Source organism: Onychostruthus taczanowskii, unplaced genomic scaffold (assembly GCF_017590055.1).
Source record: "Onychostruthus taczanowskii isolate IOZ18803 unplaced genomic scaffold, ASM1759005v1 scaffold114, whole genome shotgun sequence".
NCBI classification, from domain to species: Eukaryota; Metazoa; Chordata; class Aves; order Passeriformes; family Passeridae; genus Onychostruthus; species Onychostruthus taczanowskii.
In genome coordinates, this window is record NW_024498074.1 from 150446 (window position 1) to 170182 (window position 19737).

General features: G+C 48.2%; 1 protein-coding gene across 1 annotated transcript; it reads right to left on the reverse strand.

Annotated features, from left to right (window-relative positions):
- Window positions 1–4944: 4944 nt before the first annotated feature.
- Window positions 4945–12037, reverse strand: CCNG2 (cyclin G2). The gene is made up of 7 exons (XM_041427418.1): window positions 11636–12037; window positions 10565–10702; window positions 9529–9779; window positions 9316–9394; window positions 9136–9234; window positions 7289–7494; window positions 4945–6796 (listed from the first exon to the last, which is right to left on the reverse strand). The coding sequence occupies exons 1-7, from the start codon at window positions 11744–11746 to the stop codon at window positions 6664–6666; spliced, it is 1017 nt and encodes a 338-aa protein (XP_041283352.1). The 5' UTR covers window positions 11747–12037; the 3' UTR covers window positions 4945–6663.
- Between the last annotated feature and the right edge of the window lie 7700 nt (window positions 12038–19737).

Genomic DNA, 19737 nt, shown 5'->3' on the forward strand with positions numbered 1-19737 from the left:
CCAACTGCCCTTATTCACACCTAAAGAATAGGTGTTCTTGCTAATCCCACACGATTAGCCCCATTCACAGTCCCCCTCTCCATCAGGGGGCTGCCAGGCCTGGGCAGCATCCCCTTCACCCACAGTGCCATAAATACCCCAGATAAACACAATGCCTTGGTTTAAAACAAACCCCCTGACAGGCTGCACTTGAAAACCTCTGTCCCAGCTGATTTATCTGTCAGGGAGGCTCCTTTTCCCCAGGAGGGCATGGAAATGCTCTCACAAGGTTCAAATAAGCCATCACACTCAGGTACCTTTCCAAATGTGCTTGGAATAGTTTATTTTCAGGCCTTTAATGATAAAATCTTATACTCAGAGAATCTATCCTTCTCTGGCTTTGCTAAGGCAGAGGAAATGGTTTCTCCTAAACACCCATTCCCTGGAAATCATGCTCCAGCCTAGATCCTTCTCTCTGCACGTACAACCAGCACTGCCAGTCAGCTCTAAAAATGCTTGTGACTAGAGATAAAATGGTCAAACAGAGATCCTCCATCTCACACTTGGTGATCTTTCCTTCTGTCTACTTAAAACTTTCTGTTAAGACACAAGGTCTGGCCAACTACTCCTGGCTCAATCTACAGCAGGGTATTTCCACTTCTGAAATGGAAATCAAGACACAGGCCCAGGCTCCAAATGCAGATTTGAATTTGAGACTTCCTGAAGTCTGACTTGGTTTTCTTTTAGCCCACAGGAAGGCAGGACAGCTTTGCTTGCTTGTTTCCAAAAACTTGTTACTAAAGAGAACTTGCTCAAGCTCACATATGCAAAACCCAGGTGTTGATTATATCCAAAGCCTTCCCTTTGGGATAACCCTAAGGTGTACAAGACATGAATTTTGGAGCTCGTACATCTCTTCAGAAAGCAGAGCTGGATGGAGGTGTGCAGTGACTGGAAACATAGGAGGAAAATGGTGCTCCTGTCTGGCAATCCAAACAGCCTCCCTAAATCCCCTCTGCTGGGAGCTTCATCAGTCCTACCTGAGCAGTACTTTTCAAGGAATTCCCTACCTGTATGCATCTTGTTGAAGAAGCAATCCCTGCTCCAACAGCAAAGTGTACAATTGGACCCCAGTCTGGCTTACTGGTGAGGTGACAGGTGACCTGCCAGCCTGCATGAGATGTTTCCAGGATCCCACGAGGTGGACTGGCAGCCTGAGCACAGAATGGATGTGGTCCAAACTAAAGATTTAAGGTGAGTGTGTTGAAAGATCTGTGGCAAAAGCCTGCCTGTGGAGCTCCCTACCTCAGCTTTTCCAGCACAAGTGAATCCTGGTATCCCTGAGGGACACAACAACAGAAGGACTAATCCAGCCCTTTCCCTGCTCCGTAGCCAAGGTGACAGCACAAGGCTGAGCCTGGCAAATGGCCAGGCACAACTTGGCATGCAGGTGAGAGGGGTTTTCCAAGGTGGTGGGAAAGCAGCTTCCCTGGGCTGGGTGAATTTCCATGGCACAGACACACTTCTCCAAACACAGCCTCTCGAGGCTGGGTTTGAGGCAGGGACAAGAGGAAGGACACACAAGTGCATGCTGATGTCAGCCACTTGAAAAAGGACTTTGATCTTCAGGGCTGAGGACCCAACATCTCCCGAGGAGCAAGACATTTCACAAAGCTTTTTATCTGCCTTTTATGTAACGACGCACGCAGGCCATCAGTAGAGGGGTGACAGAGCACTGTCACCTCCTATTGCTTATTAAAATAAGTTGTTCCCTGCTGCCAGCTCGAGGAATGCTGCCAAAAGATATAAACTGATCCCAGAGCAGCAATATCGAGCTCAGATTGAAGTGCCCCACACGCCGCAGCATCTGAAGGATGGGCCTGGAAGGATCTGAAGGAAGAGGGACATGAAAGCTTTGACCCCAGCGAAGCAGAAAATGATTTCTGACCACAGCCAGCAGGGCTTTCAGCCTCTGAGGATGCAAGGCTTTATAGGAAGAGTGCAGCCCTGTGACTCCAGGTGGACCTTTTGTTCAGGGATGAATCCCAAGGGCACGCCCAAGGCAAGGCTTCCATGGCAACTGTGGGCACAGCCTGTTAAACAGAGTAGGACAGTCAGGGAATTCTCCACAAAGTCTCTCCCCAACAAGTGTGGCAGTACTGCAGATTTCCAGAGGAACACCATTAAAATGTACATCAGTACAGCACAAATATGACTTATTTAACAGCCAAGGAAGCCTTCAGCTGCTTCCCACAGAAATCCAAAGCATCCCAAATCTTTTACACTGAGAATTACACACTAGCTACAGCTGCAACAGCTGTCCAGCACTCAGCTAACTATGGAAAAAGCACTGGACATGTTGTATGGCTGTGCCTTCCTCACTGCCTGGCACAATCAAGTGCACAGGTTTTTCCCACTGGAGCAGAAATCTGTGTTTCCACAGGCACTAGGAGCCACAGTGTCCCTGCACATGGATCAGAGGAGAACACATCATCACCTGCCTGGGGTTAAAGAAAACACCCTGAAAACTAACAGGGAATCAGCCAGTGCAAAAGTGGATCCCAGCCTGGGCTTGTAAGAATCCTCCAACAGCTATTCCAGTGCCAGCTGGAAGCTGTGGAGGTAACCAATCCAAGTGCACATCCTGGGACCAGAATAATCCCAAATTCCTTCAAGAGGGCCCTGTTTTATTTTATTTCTCAGCTGATACTCACAGCTCACTCTGCATTTACAGCACTGAGTGTGGGGCTTTTCCTGATAGCCCAGTCAGGGTAACAGTGGCAGGATTACATTCAATGGAACAATAAAAGCTGAGGAAAGCACAAGGCACCACACAGATGCCCCGTGGATGCACTGTGCCAGTATCTTGGCACAGACACCACACCCATCCTCAGATCATCTGTGGCACAAACCCTCAGACCACTGGCCTTGGCTTCTGTCATCCTGCCAGGAGAAAGCCAGGGATCACCTCCAGTGCTTTTGCTCCCTACCAGAGTTAATAATTGAGCTCTGGATGCCAAAGGCTTCCTAAATCCCTGACTCAGCCACTGCACATGACAGGACCACTGTTTTGACCACAGACATGTTTTCCCAAGTTCCTTGGAGACTCTGGATTACAAACTGCACTCTGACCTGTGAAACATTTGACCCCCAGCTACACCAAATCCTTGCAGAACAAGCCTACAGGCCCTTGCAAAGCCAACAGCCTGCAAACCCTGCTTCCCCACGAGTCCCACACATCCCACCTTTCCACAACAGCTCTGCCATTCCCAGGTTTGAGCTCATTTATCCTTGACAACTGAGCACTACAGCAAGGAGCTATTCCTGGCTTTGCTCTGCAAGGGGAACAAAGGAAGAGAGAGGCTCAGGAATACACAGAAGCCCAAGGAGGAAATGGGGAAGAGAGGAAGGATCTGCCTTTGCCTTCCTAGGCCCAGGACAAAATTACCCTAGACCACAGGTTACTCTTCTTCTTCTTCTTCTTGACTTCACTGTGTGGAAACAAAGCCAGTGCTGAGCGCTCCGGAAATCCCATCACAAACGTTTCCTCCATTTAGGTGTTTAACAGTGTTCACGTCTCTGATGAAGAACCTGCTTGCTATGGCCTTAAAAATCCCACCAGCACTCTTTGAAGCAGAAATTAAATGCTTCATTAATTCAAAAATGGTTGAGATTGCAAATCAGAACCAGAACGTGCAGGTCTAGAGGCAAGATGGCTAATAATTCATGAGCGAAATGCTATGTTTATGCAACACTAAGGATGAGATTTTAATTGCTTATTACTCTAATTGATTTCATTCAGTTGTTATGGCAACTTTCTGCTTTCAGGAGATGTACTACACCAGCCACAGCACAGCCATGTGACACCCCACAGCTGTAATGTGTATTTTAAGATAAATAATACTATATATGTGCCAAGTATTTACTGACTCCCATTTTGCTGAGCTCCAAAGCCCTGACAGCCAAGTGGGATCACAAGAATAACTCACTCACCTGTTAGTCCAAGCAAAGAGATGGCCTGAGACCACTCAGTTCTACTTTCCCTTAGTGTATGCTGCTCTAAATTCAGAGTGCTCTAAGCTCTGACAGGAATATCCCTCTTATTCCATCAGAAAAAAAAGGGGGGAGCTGTTAAGGACCAGGGTCTGAATGCACTGATTTACTCTGAACGCTTTATTGCTGCGTGTCACTTGTCATATGTCAGCAAGTGGTGGGGAAGTCAAGTTTCCTGTTTCAAAGGCCATTATTATAATTATTTCATTATGGAATGACAACTCACCAGGAACAGAAGTGCTTCCACTACAGATCCCTTGTGGCCCAGTCCAGCCAGAAGAGAGCAGCAGGATGACATTTCAAGATGCTCTCAGAAAGCTGTGTGGACTTCCAGCATTGTTTGCAATAGGTTCAGCAGCACGGGGAGTTAGATCCCAGAAAATGGACACAGCCAGGAGTTGTTTCAGGGGATGCATTCCCCACAAAACCAGCCCTCACCCAAACCAGCCTTACTGACAGAGCAGTTATGAAAAGGAGCATTTAAACCCCAGGGCCTGCAAGCCTTCCAGGTTCCACCACGTGGCACAGGCGAGCCCCAAACAGCACCCAAAAGCCATGCACACCTCTGCTGTGGCAAACAGCCAACCACCAAAATCCCCCTTCTCTGGGAGAAGCTGAGGGGACCCAAGGGGCACCTCAAGGCTCCACCACGACAACAGCAGCAAGGACAGTTCCTGCAGAACCCACAGCAATCCAGCTGGCACGACCCTTAGCCCCTGCAGCAGCTCTGGATGTGCCAAGGTGCCAAGCACAGCGCTCACAGTGAGCAGGGGACACCTGTGCAGTCTCCCTTTTCTTACCACAACTTCTGGGAAAGCTGGAAGCCAGCTGTGGGATCACACACCCAGCACAGCACAAAAAAAACCAAAAGGAAGCCAAAAGCTTCAAGGAACCACTGCCACTCACAGCAGGTAACAAATACAGCACTTGGTTTATTTTTGTTCTCAACTGAAACAAGACTCAGTGGGTTCCTTACCCAAGCACTCCTGAAGTGAGCAGAGACTTGCAGCAAGAAGTCTTCAGAGGTACAGTATTTGTATCATACAGAGTACACAATAAATTACTATCTACATGCCACAGACCTACAAAAAGTTACATACAATGTAAAAAAATACAGTATTTTCTGCTCGTTTTTTTTGTTTTAAATTTTTTTTTCTGTACATTTTTCTTTTTAAATTTACATTTTCATATACACTTTTTGTAAACTTTTGTGTGTTTTTAGAAAACTGAAACCACATAACAGTTATGGACTTACAGCATCACTCTTACCTTTCTAAAGCAACGCTGGCAGCTACAAAACAGCTTTTAGCTTGTTTGCTCCTTCATTTCTACTTTGGCACCACCACACCTCACACCGTTACTCTGAGCTACTTTAGTCTCCTTTAGCCACGTCCTCACCAGGGAGAAACACAATTAGACTGGAATTTGTGCTTTGATAACAAAGTTCAGAAGAAAAAACCATTACATTAACTACTTCACCATCACGTTTACCTGATATTTTACTGCGTAATTTCAACTTCTCCTGCACTAACTGCTTTACATCAGCATGCAAACAAGTCTGATTATGACTCAATCAATAACATGAATATACTGAAAAACAACTACAAGGGTTAAATATTCAAAGGAATGTAGACTTAGCAAGGCTTACCAAGTTAAGAAGTCTAAGCTAATAGCATGGATCGACATGTTAAGATTTGAAACACACTGAAGTGTACAATGTGAATTTCAGTGTAAAAACATCTGTACTAAAGAAAACATGGAATTACTCCTGGCCACACAATTTATACTACCTCAAAGTGAAAACTATATTGACTAGAAACCTCCAGCTTACCACACATACTCCTGGTGTGAAATAGGGATCCCTGAAGTTTATAAAAGCCAAGCTTCAAAAATTGCTACTTGGAGTACACAACCCAAGACCCTGCTGAAAAGGAAAAGCAGTTTCAAGGTTGGGCCCATTGGAGAGTCAATCATTCCAGCCTGGCACTGTGTACATGCCCCATGCAACCCACCCAGCCACTTGGATCTAATCCCAGAACAACACTCCCAGAAGGAGTGGAGGTGCCCTCGAGAGGGACTGCAGTCCAACCTCCTGCTCCAAAGCAGGGTCAACACTGAAATCAAGCCAAGCTTGGGATTCTGTCATGAGGAATCCTGACAACATCCCAGGACAACAACTGCACAGCTCCTCTTGGGCCTCTCCCTTGCTTGAGTGAACCCATGCAGCAAATTTCTTCCACTAACCAAGAGCTTCCCGTTTAAGTCTCGGGAAAGCTTCTCACTCTTGCTCCATGCTTCCCAGGCAAGACCCTGAAATCAGCTCAGGTGTTGAGCTGCTGAGGATTTTGGACCATCAGGTACAGAACTACATTCATGGCTGTTGACAACAGAACTGTACAACAACTTTTTTTTTTTTTTTTTGCTCATCTGGGGACCTGAAAGATTTTTTTTTTTAATTCCTTAAAATTACAACAACAACAACAAAAAAAAACCAAGGCAAGCATTCAAAGCATTGATATACCACAGCAAGTTTTGCCTTAATACAGTTTACAGATCACCACCTCATTTATTATTGCCAAAAGACTCTATGGTGCATTCAACACTCCAGCCTAACACAGTGCAGCCTCAGTTCTAAGAGCAACAGCTGTGAGTTTGCCACTTGGGTTTAGGTTTGAGTTCAAAGAAGAAGGTGCCTTCCAGATCACTTGGAGGAGAACTGCTAAGGCTTTCTTCCCCGCTGCTCATGTCTTCACAGGAGTCTTCACTAGAAGGAACAGTGGGAAAGGTAATTTTAACAAAGCACAACCCCTTCAAAGTGGCAAAGCACTCCTCAAGCCTGGGGTTTCTTGCACACTTTTCTGTTGCTAGTAGCAACAACCCACATCTAAATGCTGCTCAGCCTAAAGCTCCTTAGGGCTCCTAAAGCTGAAATCCTAACAAGGCACGATCCTCCTGATGCCAACAACATCCTACTGATCAAGAAGCCAGTGTTCCAGACAGCAAGCATCAATTCCTTCAGGAGACTCAAAACCTTTGCAAGCCTTCCTTAAAACCAACAGTGCCTCCCCCCACCCGGCCAAGTACCCCTGAACACCACAATGACAGCTCCCCCTGCTCTCCATGTGCTGAAGGCATATTCCAAGCCCAGCAATATTCTCAGAGCTAGCACTTTTTCCCCATGTAGCAGAGATTAAGCCATAGTTATACAGACAAAAAGGAGAATTCCCAACAAATTAAGCAGCCAAGTGTTACCCACCTCTCACTTCCATTGAAGCATCCACCCTCTGGGATCGTTGGCAACTCGGGAACACTGTAGTAACTGTTCTGTAGGTTTTGGGCTGTACGCCTCGAAACAATCCAAACCAGCTTCTTGTGATCAGGCTTGCAGCATTCAGGAGAAGAATAATCTGCCAGGCATTTAGAGACCAGCTCCCTCCAGTAAAGTAGGTCACTATCACTTATCTGAAAAAAAAAAACACCAAAAACCCCACAAGTTAGTCAGCCTGTAACACACAGGCTCTCAGGGTAACTCCTGCCTCCATTTTACCTTCTTGGGAAAGACCTGGGAAAAGCATCAGTCAAGACAGAAGTGAGTCATAACCTTTGTCAAAGTTGCTTTTAAAGGTGAACTACCAACTCCTACACACCTTCCACACAAGTCCCTGCTCAAGGTGGAGTTAGGCTGAGAGTCTGCCTGTCAGTCCTTGTTATCATCACTTCCAAAGGAGAAATGAAACAAAGGTTATTCTATTTTAAAATGAAACAGAAATTTTTTAAAATTCCATTTTCAAATGGAAGCAAAGTTTTTTAAACTGCTTTAAAATATAAGAAAAAACTTTAAACCACCATTTTAAAATAGAATAATATTGTACTTTAAGGAAGTGCTTCTATCCCTTAAGAAGCTGGGATTGTTCAATCTGCCTCTAAGAGTGAAAAGCTGCTTCTAGGCCATCAACAGAGGCAGCACACAGCTAGAGGCCATTCATCCTATTTTAGTTCATAGGATATCCTGAGCTGGAAGGGATCCACAAGCATCATGGAGTTCAGCTCCTGGCCCTGCACAGGACAAACCCACCAAGTCCAGCCTGTACCCAAGGCCACTGTCCAAATGCTCCTTGAGCTGTGCCAGGCTCGTGCTGTGCCCATTCCCTGGGCAGTCTGCTCAGAGCCTGACCTCCATCCAGGGGGAAGACCCTCAGGTGATAATAATTAAACCCACAGGTTTAATTAATCAGGCAAAAGGAATAAGCAGCCCAGCAGTCCCAGAACAGACTGGAAGTTTCTCCAGACCACACAGCCAGAGCTGTACGAGTTCCATCAGCTGCCTGTTAAAGCGTGCTTTGTACACACACTGGGTCAGCAGCTCCTCTGATTTTATACATTTAAGCTTATTTTTTAACTGCTTCTTTCAGCCAAACAGAGCCTGTAAGGACACATTTAGGGACGCATTTAAGGGACCCCTAAATGTAACAGCATCAGTCTGGAAAACAATCCCCTGAAAGCACTCACCTTTGAATGCTTTTGAACACGCAGAAGGATCTCCAACAGCTCAACAGATTTCAGAGTCTGAACTTCCAGAGTGAGAAGGCACAAGGCCAGGACAGATGGCTGAAAGGACCAGAAAACAGCACTCAGCACCACAGCCACCACAAACCCACTCTGCAGCTACAAACAACCGCTTCTACTCACTTTCGCTTTAGAGAACACCAGACGGCAGTTGCAAGCTTTCAGCTGTGCTTCCAACTTGTCCAGATTCAACACTTCTTTCCTGGGGGGAAGACCCTCAGATGATAATAATAATAATTAAACCCACAGGTTTAATTAATCAGGCAAAAGGAATAAGCAGCCCAGCAGTCCCAGAACAGACTGGAAGTTTCTCCAGACCACACAGCCAGAGCTGTACGAGTTCCATCAGCTGCCTGTTAAAGCGTGCTTTGTACACACACTGGGTCAGCAGCTCCTCTGATTTTATACATTTAAGCTTATTTTTTAACTGCTTCTTTCAGCCAAACAGAGCCTGTAAGGACACATTTAGGGACGCATTTAAGGGACCCCTAAATGTAACAGCATCAGTCTGGAAAACAATCCCCTGAAAGCACTCACCTTTGAATGCTTTTGAACACGCAGAAGGATCTCCAACAGCTCAACAGATTTCAGAGTCTGAACTTCCAGAGTGAGAAGGCACAAGGCCAGGACAGATGGCTGAAAGGACCAGAAAACAGCACTCAGCACCACAGCCACCACAAACCCACTCTGCAGCTACAAACAACCGCTTCTACTCACTTTCGCTTTAGAGAACACCAGACGGCAGTTGCAAGCTTTCAGCTGTGCTTCCAACTTGTCCAGATTCAACACTTCTTTCCTGTGAGACACCCAAGAGAAGAAGGGTCTGCATCAACAAGCATTCCAAGCACAGAGGAGCTGCCTCCCCTACAGCCAGGGCTGCAGTTGTCTCAGAGGGGATTAAAAGGGGCTCAGCAAACAGCAGCGACTCACCTTTCTGAGGTATGACAGAGTACAATTGTATGGTACAAGTGCAAGAAGGTTAAGGCAGTAGTAGCTTTAAATTCAAAGTGCAACTTTTCTGAAATGATCTTTTCCATCCGTTTCAGGTCGGACACAGTGCATTTACATTGGCTGATCCGGATGAGCTCGTGAGCAGACGGGATATTGCATTCCTCCTCCACCACGCGGGCCGCCAGCTGCATGCAGCACACTCCGATGCAAGACAAATGCTTGGGTTTCACCTAAAAACCAGAGAACGTGCCGTGAATGCATCACCTCCCCAGCAGCACTGGGCTTCAACACCAACTATATGGAATACCCAGAGTTTTAAAAGCTGCTGATCTCCACCGAAGGTGGTGTTGGCCAGCTCCTACTCCTCCCCCAGCCACAAACACTTCCATCACTTCAGCTGCCGAGTTCCATCACCCTGGTGATGTTCCATCACCCTGGCTGCTGAGGCAGTGAGGTCCCGGAGCCGAGCAGCCTCTCCTCAGGTTGTTCCTCACCAGGACACTGCAGTTCCCTGCTCCTCCGAGCGGCAGTGCTCGCCCAGCCTCACTCCAGCCCACACAAATCCAGTCTGAGCCTGTTCGGGGCAGCCCCATCCCTCCACAGCTTGCTCCTGCCCCTCTCTTCTCTCCCCCTGTACATTTTGTGCCACTTCAAGGCCAGTCCGACCAGAGAACTGATGCAATTTCGTTTTTTCTGCTGATCTAATAACGAGGAACTGGTTTTCCTGCCTTAAAGCAGCACAAACACGATAAAAACACCCAGGAAATGATCACTTGGTGTCGGTCCCAAGGCTAAGCTAAGCTTTAGCAGAGCACCCATAGACAGCCTCTAACACTTAGTGGTTTGTTTCCCTAAATTCCTCCTTTCTCAGACACCTACACGGTGATGGTTACAGATTCATTAGAGGAAGTAAACCAAGCTGCTGCTTGTCTTTAGAGGTGAAAGGAACCACACTCAACTCCAGGTTCACAAAGTGACCTCGGAGCTGCTGCTGGATCAACAGCCACACTTGTACCTTCATAAGAGCCAAGAATCTGTCCAGGATGTTGACAGCCAAAACAAACGTTTCCGTCGCAAATCCAAAGAAGTTGGTCAGACTCCAAAGATCTTCCACCTTGGCATTCCTTTGTCTTGGACACAGAGTGTTCTCGTTCTACGGCGAGAGAGGCAAAGTCAGAATTACTCCGGGGCAGCAGCAATCGCCGTGCCTCACTCCCTAAATCGCCTTTTATTTAGATCGAACAATGCTTCCCTTAAATACTTCACTCGAATGGAAAAGAAAACAAATTCAGAGACTGAGGACTCAAATCACACCCACGGTTCAGAGATTACAGCCAGGCCCTGAGTCTCACTGGTGCAACAGCCAGCACAACCACATCTCCTACTCTCCACTTGCTTCTTTTAAGACACATTTAAGACTTATTGAAGTCGCCGACTGCAGGCACACACCGTGACTCCTGCCCTTAGAAATTACCACACCGCTCTCTGCCTTGCATGTCAATATTTAACCAACAGCTCTGCTTTCACAACAAACAAGCGGACTTATCTCAGGGATTTTTTTTTGTTTTGTTAAATATTAAGGCTCTTCCCAAAGAACTCACAAGCACTCTTAGGCACATAATAAGCCAGCCCCGAACTCAGTAAGGAACTTCGGTCGTTAACGTGGAGATGTTGATGGTCTATTTACATTTCGCTGCTCAGCACTGAGGTTCTGGGCTCATTTCCCCAGGCAGCGCCAATGAAAAGCCGGGGCTTCCCCTGTTTGTTACATCCCACCTCCCCTGCAGCGGCAGGAAGCTCCCCCGACGGAAACAATACACAAATCTCTCGCTCCCGTGCTCACTCCAAGTTTAAACAATGAACACTAAACACCTAAAGTACTGAAGGCCTTGCCCTGCAGGTCGCAGCGCTGGGATAAGGTAACGTTAATACCTACAGACGAACGCAGAATTAAAACAAAAGGCAAGCGGCGCACACAGAGAAAATAATGAACTTTGCGCAGTTAACGCGCTTTCAATTCCCTTAGCCGGAATTTTCCCTGAAATTTTCTTTCTGCCCTGAGGAGGCCCCCGACGCCCTCACCCACCTCGGCGGCGCCCTCGATGAGGCTGAGTCCCTTCTCGCGGGGCTGGAACCGCCCCTCCAGCTCCAGATGGAGGTTCAGCTGCTTGAAAAGCCACAGCGCCTCGCTGCTCATCTTCCCTTCCCTTCGCCTCCTTCCCCTCCGCAGCAGGGAAACAAAGGGGCCCCCTAAACCGGGGGGCGAGGGGACACCGGGCCCCCCCCCGCAGCCCTCACCGCTCGGGGAGGGGGAGGCGAGCCCGGCTCCCGTCACCGTGCGGACGGGGGTGGGCTCGGCCGCTGACCCCGCATCCAGGCAGGGCGGCCTGGACCCCCGCGGGGAGTCACGGCACTGTCACGGCACCATCCCCAGCCGCTCCCGTCCGCCCCGGCCCCGGCCCCGCTCCAAGATGGCGGCGCCGCGTCCCCGCCCACGGCTTCTGTTGTCCCGCGCGGAGCGATCCCCGCCGGTGAGGCGGCGCACGGAAGTCAAATAGTCCGCCTCCAATCACGCCACCCGACGGCGTCCCGACTGGTCCCCGAGGCCCGGGGTGGGGCGCGGCCGGATCGCGGAGCTCCAGCTCAGCGGCGATCGGAGCGGCACCGCGCTGCTGCGGCGGGGCGGGGAGGCCGCGCGGAGGGACACGGCGAGGGACGCATCACGCCTTTAAAGGGACGCCAGAGGCGCCTCATCCGTTTTGAAAAGACCGCCCAAACCCTCCCGCGCGCGGATTGGTCCGCGCTTCCCAGCCGCTGATTGGCCGGCGGCGCCGCTCACCCCGCCCCCTTCCCCGCCTCGCGGAGGGGCGTGTTGTTTACCGGCGGCGATTGGCCACCGACCGAGGCCGGGTCTGTCCTGATTGGCCAGGCGAGTTCTGCCTCCGCCCCGCCCCGTGCTCCGAGCCCTGGCAACGGCGACGAGGCCGCGCGCGCGCGCCCTGAGGCGATGGCGGCGGGGGGGGTGGCGGCGCTCACCCTCAGGGCTCCACTGTCCCCACAGCGCCTGTCCCACAGCCCTTCCCGTGTCCCCACACCGCCCCCGTGTCCCGATACAGGATAAAGATGAATGCTGACCTGACTGGAGCAGCCTGAGGATGCTCAGCCCCCGCGGGTCAAACTCTCCGTGTAACTCTCTGGGATTCCCCTCACGTTGTTCCTCGAGGGTTCCAAACACCCGTCTGGATTTAAAACCCCTCCATGTCCTACTTCACACCAAGAGACTTCTGTGCAGCCCAGCGTTGCAGTGGTTTTGGGATGTGCGCTTCCACACTTCCCTTCCTGTGGAATGAATTGAAGGCCCAATGGGTCAGGATGGAGGTGGTGGATCAACCCCGTGAGACAAAGGCTGCATCAAAGGGCTCCTCAACTTAATGGAGTCCTCAGGGCCAGATAAAACAAAACAAATAATTGTTTGGAGGCTTTGTGGGGCTGTTCCAACATGCTGGTGGATGTCGGAACATCCAACAAAGGGATAAATGTCCTGGGACAAACCCAAAGCGCAGCGATTGGATGCGTGTACACACTGGAGACAGAAGTCTGGGCAGGTGACTCGGGCAGATTAGTGCAGGGTTTGACCTGCTGAGGCTCCACAGCTCCAACAAACAGAAAATGTTGATGAAATGTCACAGGCTGGAAAAGTAAATCCGCCTTCTCCACGGAGCCATCAGCAGTGCTGGGCTCTATTTCGAGGCACAGTCCCCGTCTGCAGCGCCAGCGAGGACGGCCAACGCCTCCCTCGTGTTTATTTTGATGCCAAGGACTGCCAGAGTGCTGTAAACACGCACGGCTTTTCCTCGGGGTGTTCCTGATGCGGGCTGGAGTTCCTGTAGGTACCAGCAGATGTACCTCCCATCACACAGGCTGATTTCTGGCGAGGATAAAAGCTCTCCGAGACTCGGAGCTGCTGTTAATGGAGCTGACTTCCAGCCAGCTGCATGCAGTGCCATTATTCAGGCAATGTTTACGGGATGAGTCTCTCAGCTCCAGCCTCTGGTATGCAAATCCCCTCAGCAGTTGCTCCCTTCTTTTCTTCCCCACATTCCAAAGCGTGTCCTGCTATCGCAGAGATGGAGTAGGGATGTTCTTCCCCCGTGGTGGAACACATGTTCCAGTTCACCTAAAAGGACAAAAAGGGTTCACTTTGTAAACACAGAGCATGACAGCCCCAAAAGTACCAGTTCAGATACCTGCTTGAACACATACATTCCTTTCCCTTTACTAATTTAAACCTAAGAGAACACTCTGAAAAATTATCCCTCATATCTCATGTAGCCTAAGGGGGGAATCTCTTATCAGAGCATGGCTCGTTTCCCAGGTTAGGAGAGAGGGATTCCTGCCCCATCTTTGTTCCTCAGTATTAACTCACTTGTTCAAAATAGCTCAGCAGGATCAAGGAAAAAAAACCGAAAAAAACCAACCAAACCCCAAGGATCCTCAATATAAGTGATGGACTGCACCTTTGGGATTAAAACCAGGGAAAATAAGTCTGTTCCCTGTGCTGTCTGGACCTGGCAGAACAATGGAGTGTTGTGGGCAAAGGAGGAGTCACGTTGAGGTCAGCAAACAAAATCTGTGGTTGTGTTCTATTTTTTCCCTTATGCAAGGAATAATTTTCTTTCAATGTGGCATTTATTTGGGATTCAGGGAAGTGAGAATGTGGGGGGAGAATGAGAAGTGTGTCCAGCATTCTGAGGAAACACAATTTACCTCTTCTGTAACGTGCTGTGCTTTACGGAGCAGCAATTCCTTCCTGACATTCTTTGGGAACCCAAAGATGCACGTCCTATTTAACAGGGATTACTGTGACCAGACTGGCTAAGCAATCTTCCAATATGGCCTGGCAAGACTTGTCCAGGCATGCCCAAAGCAGCTCCCCAGGAATGGTTCTGGGGGGCTAGGAGCTGTGTATTGCCTGGCAGGGGATGACACCGAGGTGTTGATTGGGCCCTGTGGCATGTGGATTTCCACACTGAAACAGGATTACAAACCGTGCTGATTAAGGGACACGGAGTAATTAACGCTCCAGACACAGCCATTGTCTGCCCACTCTGGACACCCACGGAGGAAAAACAGGGGTCACTTGGAACAACAGCTCCCTTGAGCCACTTATGCAAAGAGCCTCACACAATTTACAGCCCCTAATTAATCCAAGTGCCCCTTATAATGCTCCATACCCCATTATTCCGGTATGGAGGACAGCAGCAGTGCTGACACCTGGAAGGCAGCAGTCTCAGAGTGGTGTTTTTATACAAAATCCACGTATTAGAAAACATCTATCAAGGCTCCACCTGTGCACACACTGAGAAACAACTCAGGGATTCTGTTGCTTCGAGAGCAATGGGATCAGTGCCTTGGGGATAAAAGCTATCAAAACCTTGGCGTGGGCTTCCCCTCACCAGGCCCTTTGGGAAGGAACAAGTCTAGGAGATGAAATGATTCATCAATCTGCCAGAGTTTAAACCTTGTTCCCCAGACAGCAGCCCCTGAGGAAAAGTGGCATTTGATCCTCCAGTAGCCATGGGAGCAATGCTCCCACTGGTCCAGCTCCTGTCTGCCCAGAGGAGTGTAATTCCACACCTCTCACCTGGTGCTCCTGGAAATCGAGTTCAGCACTCATAAATAAATGCATTTATTCAGATTTATCCTTTGCTGCCCATGAGACCAAGGGAGTGCAGGAGTAAGAGATAAAATGGAGCTTAGGGAAGGGATTCACTGGACAAAGCCAGAGAGGAGCAGTGACAGTGCCTCTCCCAGAGACCACAACCCGAGTTCCAAGCAGCTGCTGGAATAAGGAAGGGAGGGGGCAGAAAAGAGAAACCCAGCGTATTTGCTGGGGAAACGCAGAGCACAAAGTATTTTGAGATGACAAAACCCAAACACAAATCAATGGAAACTTAGTAAGTTTAGGACAGAAATCTGCCATGTACTTGCTTACTGAAAATAACAGCTGCCTTATATAAATAAGAACACCTATACCAGCACAGTTGCACCACAGTCCTGGGACAAGACTCCCAAGATGAGTTTCCTACGAGAGAGAAGTCCAAAAGTCTACTGGGAAACAGTTTCTTTCTTAGAAAATGTTCTTATTCCCAGTAGCTGGCATAAAACTTGTAAAGCACAGCTGAAAACTAAATTGCATGCAGTGCTAAAACCCTGATTCTTGAAGGAAATTCCAAGTCCTGACTGAGAATTTTCACTGACACAAAAGGATTCTGTTGCAGAAATAACACCAGGGACAGGCCCCTGCCTATTATTTCCCAGCTCTGAGCGAGCCCATGTACACCATGTAGGGAACCAGAGAATTCCATGATCCCTGACACCAGCAGAGCAGGAGGAAAAGGCTGCAGAGTGAGCTGGCTCTGTGCTGTGTTGTCATGGAGGCCTCTCTCCACACACAGAGCTGGAAAGATCCAGAAAGCGCTCAGCAGCAAACACAGCACGAGTCCAGCGCTACCTAATTTTTTCGGATCATCAAATCTCATTTGAGAGGGTTTAGAAATGGCTCTGGGATGAGAAGGAGAAGGAGGAGCCTTGCAAAGCCTCGTGTGAAGCCAGCACCAAGGAAGGCACTCCTGGTGACTTCACCAGGGCCACGGCAACGCCACCAGCAGCTCAGCTGCTCACGGGTTGTAGCTGCCCCACCTTGAAGTCCAAACTTCACCCTGTGGTCACTGAGAAACAGGAAGGAAGCAGGGGAGACTCCTGCTCCTGCTCCCACTGAGGAACCTTCCAGAAGCCCAGGGAAGGCCAGCAAACGGCAGTAATCTGCCCTCAGTGTGAGTTAAATTGTCTGAAAGGCAGCTGTGTGTTTCAATAGCCTCCTGCTTGCCCAAGCATGACCACAGAACCAGCAGCTGGCTCCTTTAATAACCATTTGTTACTGGAAGGTGCATTTAATTCACTGGGTATTTTTGTCATTTACTTTAAGTGGGTTCTTTTATTTAATTGACAGGATAATTTTAGGCAGCGTTGTACTTAAGGCTTTGGAAAGTTTTGTTGGTTTTTCTTTTTTAGCAAAGGTGGTTCTGCATAATTTCAGGAGGCGTTTTCAAAATCACAGGGATTCTGCATAAATGGAATTTAAATTAGTCATTAAAAGTTAAACCAAGGGAAAAAATAAAGGCAGTCACCTTCCTGCCTGTAGAACTAGGCAACTGCTGAGTAAAATTATTTGCTAGGAAGCATTCAGCTACAAGAACTGGATATTGCAAATTTATTTTATGATTTTACACTTATTTTCTAATTTCACATTCCATTTTCCATAAAAGATGAGAAGGCCTTAATTATCTCACCAAATGCTCCTTTCTCTCCTTTCCCAGGCTGTCTTCAATTCTTGTATGTCTTTTGCCAAAACTGAGATCTTGGGACAATGTCTTCTACACTTTGCACAGGGATAATCATTAATGATAAGATTGCATCAGCTGGAACAGATATATAATTCTCTTTATCAGCCAATACAAACACAGCCTCTCACAGATGGAAGGGTTTTTCCAGCTCTAAATGTGAAAAATTTCAGTCCGGTGGATCGGTTATTCCCCCTGAAACAACAGGCAACTGGAATCCTGCAAGCCTTGTGGAGTCTGCTACCCTTATCCCTGTGCCAGTAAGGAATATTCCAGTTCCCCCCTTGCTTTCCAAGCTCTGAGAGGGGTGAGAGGAGATGCACAAAGCTCCACGCCCAGCCCCACAGATGTTTCCCCAGGAACAGCTGCAGGAACATTGCCAGCATAGTTCTGTCTCAGGATACGGCATCCAGGCACGTTTCACTCACACACCCCTGCTCCTTGCCAGGATAAATATTCCAGATAGACTTCCTCAGATGCACCCACAGCAAACGGGATCCTAATCCACAGAGAAGTGCAAATTAGCCATTGGGAAAGGCACATCGACAGCCATCACAGCAACACTATTCTTTTTGTAAGGCTGTGAACTCCTACAGGGCTGATATCAACTCCCCAGGACACAAAACATCCCATTATAATTATTGATCTCTACAGGAAAAGCGTAGCCACAGCCAGGTAATTAACGTGAGCTGCCTTTTAAAAACAGCAAATCAAGGAATTTTTATGTTTTGGAAGGGAAAAATGGAATGAAACCTGTATTCAATGACATCACTCTGCCAACACTGAGAAGGTAAAACTGGGAATGCTGCTATGGAGGAGGAGGCACATTCGTGGTGTTCTTGCATGTTGTGACACGTGCTTCCAATTAATAATCTATTTTCTGGGAAGAATGATGGATTTATTGGTGGCATCCCCAGGGTGAAGGGGACAGTCTGAAGATATTACTGTCACCAAGTTAAATGAAATAGAGCCAGAACAGAACACGTTCCAAAGAGCAAAGCAAGCGGCAGGAAATAGCAGCTCCGCTTGAGAAAATGACATTATGGGGCTGTTTATTTAGTAAAACTAAATCAGGTAAAAAGGTTAATTTAGTGTCTGCAGCTCCCCTCTCAGAATTAATCACTGAGTGAGGTGAAAGAGGTGCTTCATCTGCTAAATGTGAGCACGTATTTGACTGTTCTGGATGAAAGCAGAACTGTGTCCCGGTGCTCTGAGGAGCTCCATGCTGGGAACAGATAGGAAGAGAAGGGTTTGTTTTCCTAGTAAATAATTTAAATTCCTGCTGGTAGGAAGAGCAGGGTGGGAACAGCTACACAAAGTCCTGAGAGGCCTTTGTGGAGATGTTCCACTCGAGCTGACACTCCTGTCATTCCACTGATGGTGGTTTCTAAGGCCAACAGCTTTCCTTAACAGCTGTGCTGGAAAGCTACATTTAGGCTCCAAGAAATGAAGGAGCCTGCATCTAGTTTCCTTTTTTTCCTTTGCCACATTCTTCAGGAATACTGGGTTTGGGGGGGGCGGGTTTACAATTTTCTTTAAAATGTTTTAATTTTTTTTTTATTCCCCCAAAGGGCAGCTAATTATTGCCTGTAGGAACAAGCACAGCTGAGGTACTCATAAGGTGGAACAGCCTGATAATTTGTATCTACTGATTTTCACACTGCTTACTCGGAAAATCAGCATTCCATCGATTGATTCATTGCACAAAAGAAAGGGTGAAGGTTTTTCCAAAACTGCCAGTGATTTTGTACAGTTCAGTTTTCACAGAGACCAGACAGTTCAGTGCTCAAATCCCGTTTCATTCCCCTGGGAGAGCTCCTTTGTGCTGATAATTTTTCCTTGACAAGCACTTAACTCCCTGGAAGCTGAGCAAAGCCTTGTCAGGTAATTTCACCATGTTTTTAGGGTTCTCCTTGCCTCCTTCTTCTGCTTTCCCCAACATTCCACATTTCCAAGCCGTCCCTCTCACAAAGAAAACCGAGTTTAACTTTCTTTTCAGCTTCCGGAAAACCGAGAAATCCTCAGCCTGTTCGGTTTTTTTTTAAAGGTTTTGTTTTTCAAACCAACACGAAAATCGTCTCCTCTGGACTGATCAAAGCCTGCTTGCTACTTGAAGGATCACAGGTTAGCAATAAACACAGCAAAGTTAAGTCATGGCTGGAGTCAGAGCACAAACACGGCGCTAACTCCAGGGATCGCCGGACTCGCTCTGTCACAGAGGGAGCTTGACCAAACAGCTCAGCTGTTCTATTTATTTTTTCACCAGTTATTTTTAAAAAGCCTGCATGTTTGCATGAGCCCCTCGGGATGTTCAAACGCTGCCCAAACTATTTTAATGTAGCCTCCCAACCTGCCTGGCACGAAGGTGAGTTTCCCCTTGCTCTGAGGCTGCTGTGTGATTTGAACTCGCCGAGCACCTCACTTGGGTGGGTATGAAAACCCACAATAACCTTTGCAACCTTACAGATCCTTCCAGTCCCACCCCCTGCCATGGGAAGGGACACCTTCCCCTATCCCAGGCTGCTGCAAGCCCTGTCCAACCTGACCTTGGACACTTCCAGGGATCCCGGGGCAGCCACAGCTTTCCTGGAGGGGAATTTCCCTCTAAAATCCCACCTAACCCTTGCCTTTCTTGTCAGCACAAAACCCTATTGCCTCTTCCATCTCTCCCTGTTGTCCTCCAAACACATGGAGTTCAGGCTCCACTTCCTTCCCAGCAGTGCTGCCAAATCCCTTGGTGGTGGTCACTGCCACAAACTGCCACTGTGGGATTTGGGAAAACTGC